Source organism: Triticum urartu, chromosome 7, assembly GCF_003073215.2.
Source record: "Triticum urartu cultivar G1812 chromosome 7, Tu2.1, whole genome shotgun sequence".
NCBI lineage: Eukaryota > Viridiplantae > Streptophyta > Magnoliopsida > Poales > Poaceae > Triticum > Triticum urartu.
In genome coordinates, this window is record NC_053028.1 from 499,698,081 (window position 1) to 499,708,114 (window position 10,034).

At 43.0% G+C, this 10,034-nt stretch overlaps 1 protein-coding gene across 1 annotated transcript; it reads right to left on the reverse strand.

The window, feature by feature from the left end:
- Positions 1-686: 686 nt before the first annotated feature.
- LOC125518584 lies at positions 687-5,762 on the reverse strand. The gene is made up of 4 exons (XM_048683396.1): positions 5,529-5,762; positions 5,359-5,403; positions 2,300-2,454; positions 687-991 (listed from the first exon to the last, which is right to left on the reverse strand). Exons 1-4 carry the CDS (start codon positions 5,587-5,589, stop codon positions 974-976), a joined length of 279 nt encoding a protein of 92 aa, XP_048539353.1. The 5' UTR covers positions 5,590-5,762; the 3' UTR covers positions 687-973.
- Between the last annotated feature and the right edge of the window lie 4,272 nt (positions 5,763-10,034).

Consider the following 10,034-nt stretch of genomic DNA (forward strand, 5'->3'; position numbering starts at 1 on the left):
ATGTACCACGTCTTAGTGTTTTCGGATTACTTGGTTTTTATAAGGTGACTTATAGTCTTTTTAGAGATTACAACAAGGACTATATATGGAGCAAAATGAGTGAATCCACACTTGAAAATATGTCTATAAATTCGTATATAGTCGGCGTTGAAACCTTTAGGAAGACGTATATTTAGATATGGAGGGTAATGCATATCAAGCAGGTATTCCAAACGAAACACAAATGTGCTTTCAGAGAAAAAAAACTGAAAATATTTTGTAAGCATCAATTCATAGATTGTTTTCTTTCTTTTTAAGGGAAGGTCATCATGGTTAGCTTTATTAAAAATTAAACAGGGTCAAACAAGGATAAACTCTGAGCACATGGTCCACAAGGATGTAGCACATGGTCCACAAGGATTACATCGTCCACAAGGTTGACGCCCTTTTTATGAAGGGTGATTTGGAAAACTCTGGCCACGTGGAACAGACGAAACCAGGCGTAAGAAGGGGTCAAGTGCATGCAAAGACCAGAGTTTAGTGGACCAACCGCTGGATAAGAGTAAGATAATGGCACGGCAGTGTGACAGCGAAAGCTCCAACGACCAAAACAGTTGGAAAGACAACCAAAATCACAGCACAATGTAACCTACGCCATCAAGAACGACTCGAACCACGCATGAGAAAGAAAAGAGAGAGAGAGAACATCCACCAACAACAAAAAAACTTATGGAGGTTCACGAAATCATTCCATGATCACATATTTCGGCAAGGCAGGGCACCCACCCATGCATCACATGTTCAGCCTTCACCACTTTCGGTCAATTCACATGTAAGGAATATTCAGGAAACGGGGTGCGGCGGTTGGTGAGTTCTGGGGACCAAAAGAGAAGAGTTCCATATCAACATGGCTCTGTGCAAAACGGTTACGAATGCAGCGCGGCGTAGGGCTTATTGGTGCTCCACAAAAAGGTGCCGCTGGCGGGAAGCGATATCAGAAGACACCACCTTGCTGCTCAGAGAAAATAAGTGTTCCCATGTTAGTGATAAGAAAAGTATATATAAGCAAACGCTCTTATATTTCTTTACGGAGGGAGTACTTCATAATGACGCAAAACAAATAGCTGCCAATGAACCACGCGCATTCGTTCGTTCAATACCGTGGACTTATGGTGGGGAATGATGGACTTAACAACCTTTGTCGCCTTTTTTACATGCAAGTTATTGGCAAGCTGTATAACTAAATGGAAGGAGAATGAAAGGTAGTGGGTCACCATGGACATACAGTACAGAAACAACTGAGTAGGTATCTACTCCTGTGAGTCCTGTCTACTAAGTTCTGCCTAGTGTCTACTCTCTCCGTTCTGAATTATAAGCTGTTCTAACATTTTTCAGAATTGGATGTATAACGCATTTTAGTGTGTTTGTTCACTCGTTTCAGTCCGTATGTAGTCCATATTGAATTATCCAAAACGTCTTAAAATTTGGAACAGAGGTGATACTAATTAGTTAAAAAGGTACTACAAAAAATACTACTCTACAAAGACCAGCAATAGATTAGGAACAACGATGAAGATTGATTATGCATGGGTAATTGACAAGCATTTGCCACTATCTTTAGGCTTGAACCAACAACCACATGTGTCCACACTAGTACTGTAGTACACTACACAATCATTCTGCAAATTTCATGCACAATTTAACATGGCTCCACACTACACAGTCATTCTGCAAATTTCATGTACAATTTAACATGGGCCCACATTACACATAAGCATTGGATACTCTGTTTTTGAGTCGCCGACTAATCGCCAAGTCGTCGTGGCGTGGCTGGCTCACGCAGGCGACTTGACTCAGGGAGCAAGTCGCGCGACTCGCGTGGCTCGCCGGCGACTTGGGGCGATTAGTCGCATGACTCGCTGGTTCGCGTGGCTTGCTGCTGCTGTATATGTGATCATGTGGGGACTGGGGAAGGAGGAGGACCGAAGGAAAGAGAGCGCAGGGTGGGCTCTATATGTGCTCTGCTTAGATGTAGTATATTTTCTCTGTTGTATATGTGCTCTTCTGCTGCTGTATATCTATGTGCTCTGCTGCTCTATGTACTGTTGTGCCATGGCGACTTGGGGCGACTAATCAAGCCAAGTCGCTGACTCAAGCCAGCAAGTCACTAGCCGCAGCCTCGGCGACTTGGCTTGACTCGGCGACTCAAAAACCTTGATTGGATAAAATTGGTTTCTAGGTACAGCATGCCAAATACCTTAAGCATAACCATACAATGTATATTGCTTTGTATTTCAGCATCTGTAAACAAAGAACTTACCATGATAGCTTCAATCTCTTCCTCAGAGAGTGGTTTGCGCTTGGGAAGCTGTGAAGCTGGCCCTCCAACAGCATTATGAGAAGGTGCGGAAGGCACATCTGATCTGAACCGGTAATTCTTTTTCTCTCCAGAAGATGGTGCCTCTACTTTAGCTCCTGAAAATCAAATTGTAAAAAATTTACTTACACCCCTTTCTATGTATTATGAGTAAAGTACTTCATAATATTACGGATGAATATAAGACAATTAGCAGTAGAAGTTGGTGCTAGGGGACAGCACCGATATCCAGAATGCCATTCTTTTGCCACTGGAGGGAGTTATACACAATGGGAGAAATGTAAATTTTCCCCAAACTTGATCAACCTGTGCCAATTTCTCCAAGTTAAGCGGCCTCTTCTAACTTCGCCATGAGGTGCTTTTTGGAAAATAACTATCAGCTGTCCCCACCTCCTATTTTCCCCTGAAATTTTTAATCTCGGCACTTACAACCTGACCCAACACATTCCCTCTGTTCACTCACAAGCCTGTCTCTCTGTTTCTCGCCAAACAAAACTGCATTACCACAGTGCAATGGACTTTAGGACAAACTTAAAGAGACTGCTCAATTTAGGAAAATTGACAAAGGTCAACCAACTGAGGGACAAATTTACAGTTCTTCCCAATATGACCTTTTCTAGACAGATGTGCTACCTTACTATACGCAGGTTTGCTTGTTTTATTTGGCAAAACAAAACAAAACTGCATGACCACAGTGGACAATGAACTTCGGGTCAAACTTAAAGAGAGATGCTCAAGCTGAGGAAATTGACAAAGGCCGACGAACTGAGGAGCAAATTTATGGTACTCCCCAGTATCAAACCTTTTCTGGACAGATGTGATATCTTCTTATACACAGGTTTGTTTGTTTTATTTGGCAAAATAAAACACAACTGCATGACCAGTTCAGTGGTTGCAGCAAAAAGCCAAGATAGCATGTGAAAGCAACTCACTGCAACACCTACTTCAGAGGTACAGTATTACTAGGCCAGGCAACAATCAGTACATAAATAGAATGCGGAAACCAAGTCATTGCAACACTGTCACAAATGGAAAGTGCGAAACTGTAGGGTGTTCTGTTCCAAGAGGATATGTTAGTTTGTAGGCAGTATGTATGTATGTATCTAGGAAATTTTATTTTTCTATTTATTTCCCTATTAGAGAGGTGACAACTATATAAATCTTTCCTTCTTTTCAATGAAAGGATATGCACCGCGTATTCTCATGAAGAAGAACCTGAAATCAGGTTGATAATGAGAAGATAGGTGATCAAGCTAGTCAACCAGCTATGTGCACTTGCATTCCAACTTCCAAATGCAAGCAACACTCCTTCCTACAATATCTTTAAGAAGGGAATGGGAGTCAAAATCCAGCAGTTGATCAGGCTCATCCACATCTTTGATCACGGATGATGGCACTCAACCTATTTTGAGAGGGCAGATAGACCGATGGCCATGTAGGTGACCGAGCCTTCACCCAGATCTGCACAATGATGCCGGCTTAGCATAGGCACCGGTGCATACTGTTGCGTAAGGGCTTGCTGGGTGGTTCTGGGTCGCGGATATCTTAGGAGCTCTGGGCATCCATGGCTGGGTTCACTATGTCCCACTGGCGCACAGTGAGCGCGGTCGAACTTATCATTGATGGAAATGAGCTTCAATGGCATTAAACTGCCGACGGCAAGTACTCTGCATGCACCTACTACGAGTAATTGTTCCAGGGCTCAGTCCTCTCCAATTCATGGAAGCTAAACTGGCAGTCTTGGGCTGGCATGTCTAGTCTGTTGCTGGATGGCCGACCACTTGGCGCAGCGAGGCCTGCTTCCTAGCCTGCTTTCTATCTGGTTACGCACCAGAGACGATGTACCATCTCCTTGTGGATCATGTCTTCTCCCAGCAAGTTAGGCAGAAGACCGTACGCTGTGCTCATTCACTACGAGAAAAGGAACGGTGTCACTAATCCTTCTGACTGACTGGCTAATTTGGAAGTAATGCAATATGTGTGTCTTCGACAGGAAGCGCTCAGATATTCGTGTCTGCTAGAGAAGATCAAGGCTGGGGTCCAATCTTGGTTGTCCCTGTTACAGTGTTACCGGCTTAGCTTTGGTGTTGTGTGTTGGTTGGGGCATGCCTTCTCCCTTCTCTAAAGCTTGTACAGGAAACATTTTCTTTCGATTAATGCAGTGACACACAAAGCTTTCTCGAAAAAAATCCTAGCAGTAACCAGCTAGCTGCTGATTACAGCTGACAAAAAGGACAGATCAGTATTAAGAAAACCGATGGTTGAATTGCAATCTCAATGTAAAATGTACAGTAGAGTAAGAAACTATCCATCAACTGGTGGTAACAGTCTACAACATGGCAACGACAAGGCCATAAAAGTCAGAGAAGACATCATGTCCTCTACTCCCAAAAACATGGTTATCGTGTAACACATTCACACATCCAATCCAAACCACGGAAACAATGTGAGATAGAAGTTACTGCTTATTCATGGCCAGGAAAGCGTTGATCTTCAATCGGTGACTAAAATGACTAATGTCAAATATCCCCTTTAAAACTTGAAAACATCCATAAATATTTATTAGCATCAACCCTACATCTGAATGGTATAACACTATTGGTCAAATGAACAACTACAAAACAGAGATATATCACGAAAATGCATCTTGATTTCATCATAACCCACAAAACCTTCTCTTTTCCATCGAATTCCTTGCTAGCTCATCTCACCCCTACTATCCCAGTTCCATCTATCTTATGTGAACAAGAATCAATACAAGAATAGCTTCAATTTGGCTTACACTCTGAAAAGCTACATGAAACCAAATCACATTGAGACTCTCCTAATTTATGCAGCAAAATCACATCTCAGGCAAGCAAAACGATGTTGGATAGATCAATCAACCGTTCCATAAAGGCATAACTAATGACGTTGCCCGACCACAAATTACCACTGATAATTCACCCAAATCCAAGAAGAAAAACCTAGTTCCGTTGCAGATTCGAGATTATTGAGCTTACCCAATCGGGACATGAGGGTCGCGTGCTGATCTGCAGGCTGCGCCGCTGCGCCAAGGAAATCAACCCAAAAGATACAAGAATTAGATCTCCGGCATACTAGACCATAGACCAGCACACTTTAACCCTACAATCCCACATGAATCGAAGGTGGGGAGGGGAAAAGAGGGCACCTGGTGGGGATGGGACTTTGAGATGCCTCTTGGGGAATCTGATCATGGGAATGCGCGGCATCTTTGCGCTGGAATCCGGGGAACAATCCGACGAGATTTCTCCGCGCAACGCTTCTAGGGAAATCGCGATGCTAAAACCTGATGTTCCTCTCCGGTTCGTCTTTTCCTTCCGGTCGCTTTTCTTGCGGTAGGAGGCGGAAGAGGGGCGGCGGTAGGTTTTGCGTGTAGCCCCAGTAAAATGAGTGTATTTGCGTACGGTTGCTTTTTAACGGCTTGAAAAATAGAACCGGGATATTTGGGAGTTTTTTCTAAAAGATACAGCACATGCACACACTCACATACACGCACCTATATTCACCTCTGTATGTAAACGCACGAATGTATATCTTACTCCTATCCATATGATAAGCTTCAAGAGATTGAGTCGGTAAATCTTGAGATTGACAGTCACCCACTAGCTTCTTTGATTTGCAGGATTCTCACCACGATTTGTTGGATTTGCTAGCTTGATGAACTGAAATTCGTCAAATCGCGACATGGGAGCTCCTTTAAAGTCTAAAAATCTCCTAGGTCATAACCCTAGTAGATGGTGTGCTCTTGTACATTTGCAAGGCGCCTAAAAGGCTTCTCCAACCACAAAGCTAATGGCGATATAGGGTCTTACCAATGAGGGTACCGGCGGTGGTGGCGTTCCACCTGAAGTATTGGTTACATGCACTCGAAGCAGGCAGGAAACACGTCGTGGTGTAGGCCATAAGTCGTCGTTGAACTCATATCCTTCCCTTTGTCGCCATTTTATCAAAAGCTAAGCTTCATGCATCTGCTAAGGAGAAAGGGAAGGCAAGACAGAGGATTAATTTCGGATCCAACCAAAGCCTTGCGTATAGGAGAGTGAAAGTGCGTTATATCGACTAAAGGGGGGTGAATGGGCGATTTTTATGAATTCTTCACTGAGGAAGTTTAGGATGAGGAAATTCCTGAGTGAAGAACTACTTACAGCGAAATAAGTACTCAGAAGTAAACATAACAGAGCATGAGCATGGTCTTCATGAATAAATGAAAATAAGCACAAAGTACAGAAAGCGTAAACACAGGATAACACAGGATAAGACAAACAGACTGAAGAAATTGAACTGAGGAAATAGAGAAAGTCTTCAGTCAAAGTCTTCAAACGGATATGAACAAGCACATAACACAGATAAGAGGAAATGAAAGCAGGGGCGGAGCTGGGCCCCAGGCACGCAAGGCCCAGGCCCAGGGTGTGAAAAATGTAACAGGCTATTATTGTATAGGATTTTCTGTAGGCCCGGGGTGCAACCTAGTGAAAGAGAGCAGCCCAAAGCTTTGATGGGCTGTGTTACGTCAAATGAACGCACGCACAGGAGGGAAGACCATCACACGATCTAACAATTCTCAAAAAGAAAAAAAAATCCCACGATCTGACTCCTACGCACGAGGCACAGGAACCGCAGCGCTGTTGCTAAAAAGAAGAGGAAATGCATCCGCTGTCGAGTCGCATCGATCTCCAGAATCCAGACTCGAGCGCTCGCCCGGCGCCGCCGTCCGCAGTGGCGTCGCATCCGCCCCGTCACTCCCCCTGCTCCCGGTCGCCGCCCTCCTATCCTGTTTCTTGGTTCACCGGCGTGGTGCGCCATCCCTAGTTATTTCGCTGATAGCTGGCGCTGCCGCACCTTGTATGTTTCTAATTTTTTTGAAGCTTTTTCTGTTCCCCCCTATGCTTTCCACTGGTAGTCTTCTACCATGTCTTATTCATATTAGTGTATAAACTGCTTCAAACTAAAATTTAATTGAAATAATATGTGTGTATGCATCTAGTCATATATTTAGGGTATTGTTGAACTCAAATTGATGTAATTCCCAATTTCATTTCATATTGTAGAAAAAGAAGATGAAGAGATTTTTTTCACCGGTTTGCTAAATAGAGCAAGATGTATTTGCAAGTATTGATGATGATGATGATGATGATGATGATGATATTGTGTATGGCTTTCAAACATATAGGTCTCGCAAAGGGCTTTTCCCTTTGTTGAAGTGTTAAGTTTTTAGATTTGTATTAATGATAATGTTTCACTTTAGGTTTATGCCTTCTCTTATGAAAATTTTCTTTTGATGTCTTGAAGGTGTTGGCTCTTCTTCCACCCTTGATGAGGTTATGCGAGGCACTAGTGAAGCAAACCATTGGTTTGGTACTCTTTTTATCACGTAATGTTCTTTGTTTATCATATTTTCATCTATTTTGTTGTATTGTTAAGCATTGGGTTTAAATTCTAAATTTTTCGTGCAATTGGGCAATATTTGAGGGTGTCTATTGAGGTAGCCAAAAGCCTTATGAACATTAAGTTTTTCCATCCGGGCAACAGAAAAAATTTAGGCCCGGGGCTTGCTCCAATCCTGGCTCCGCCACTGAATGGAAGGGTTGAGGAAATGGAACCAGTTAGCTCGGTGAAGACAATGATTTGGTAGACCAGTTCCAACTGTTGTGACAGTTGTACGTCTGGTTAGGGCGGCTAGGTATTTAAACCTGAGGACACACAGTCCCGGACAGCTCAGGACACTTAGTCCCCACCGTATTCCCCTTGAGCTAAGGTCACACAGACCTCGCCCAATCACTCGTGGTAAGTCTTCATGTGACTTCCAAACCTTCACAGACTCGGTCACTCGACGATCCACAATTTCCTCTTGGATACTCTAGACCATGACGCCTAACCGTCTGGAAGATGCACAGTCTTCAAAGGTAACAAGTGTCAGATCCACGCAGGATCAATCTCTTCAGTGATACTCAATCACTTGGGGTTTGTAGGTGTTTGGGTTTGGGTTTTCCGCACTTGATGATTTTCACTCAAAGTCCTCGGATGATGGGATGCTCTCAAATGACAAGTGTCAGTTTCTCTCGGAGCAGCCAACCAGCTAGTGTTTGTAGGGGCGGCTATTTATAGCCTAGGGAGCAGCCCGACATGATAAGACATAAATACCCTTCAATGATATGACCGTTAGGTGGGTAGATATTTTGAGACAGCTGGCGCATAGCACAGCAATGGTCGGAATTTTGAGTATCAAATTCCTCAAGGCTATCATGTTCCTCACTATGTAGGCAAACCGCACTGGCGAATTCCTAACTCCTCAGTCAAAACAAATTCCTCAAAGACCAGAAGAACTTCGTCTCTGTCACTGAAGAAATTGACTGAACTGTATGGGATTTCCAATGGCTTCATTCGAAGGGATTGGTAGGTGTAGGATTTTGAGTTGAGCATCACTTGGAAATTTTTCCTTAGTATTTCCGCGACCCCCTTTAACAGTACGGTGTTTCCTATGACTCAAGAAGGAGAAAATGAAACTACGAAAATAAAAGGCTTCATGCTTCATGTTCCTCGAATGAATACCAAGTCTTCAGGATTACACCAATTTCTTCACTTTTAAAGTCTTCAGAAAGTCTTCAAAAATCCAAGGTCTCCAGTCGAAGAACTTCATTTTTAGGGGTCGACTTTCTCTGTAAATATCAAACTCCTCATATACTTATAGACCTGTGTACACTCACAAACGCATCAGTCCCTTAACCTATAAGTCTTCAATACACCAAAATCACTAAGGGGCACTAGATGCACTTACAATCTCCCTTTTTTTTGGTGATTGATGACAATATAGGTTAAGTTTTCAACGGGGATAAACATATGAAGTGTAAATACTGATATTGAGGAATTTGATTGCAAGATATAGAGGAACTCCCCCTGAAGATGTGCATAATGAGGATTTTGCTTTTGAAGCAATGCACACTTTGAAGAGTAGAATCATGGAGATCTCCCCCTATATCTTGTAATTCATACGCGTATTTAACATATAATATGAAGAATTTGAAAAGCATGATGAAATATGGTGACTGGGGTAATTCAGCATGTGTGCATTAACATTAATGAGGAATAAGCATGCAGAAAAACTCAGCAAAAGTATCAGACCACCATAGAGTTTAAGATTACAACTCGATCCAGCAAACTCTTCAAAAGAATGAGAGTTGTAACTTAGAAGAAAACGCCCATAAAGGTAGACCCGCTTGAAGACTAACTCAAATTTCTCCCCCTTTGTCATTGAATGACCAAAAGGATCAAAAATGAGGACTAACGCCCCGGAAGAATATCAAGTTGATGGAGGAGCGCCAGCGTTGTTGGGGTCGTTTGTTGTAGGGCCTGCCGCAGTGTCGTCCAAGTCTTCATACTCGTCGGTGTCGCGGGATGAAGAATATGAGCTGGCCACTGATACGCCTCCATCGTATCTACTTTTCCAAACACTTTTGCCCTTGTTTTGGACTCTAACTTGCATGATTTGAATGGAACTAACCCGGATTGACGTTGTTTTCAGCAGAATTGCCATGGTGTTATTTATGTGCAAAAACAAAAGTTCTCGGAATGACCTGAAACTCCACGGAGCGTATTTTGGAAATAATAAAAAATACTGGCAAAAGATCAAGGCCAGGGGCCCACACCCTAGCCATGA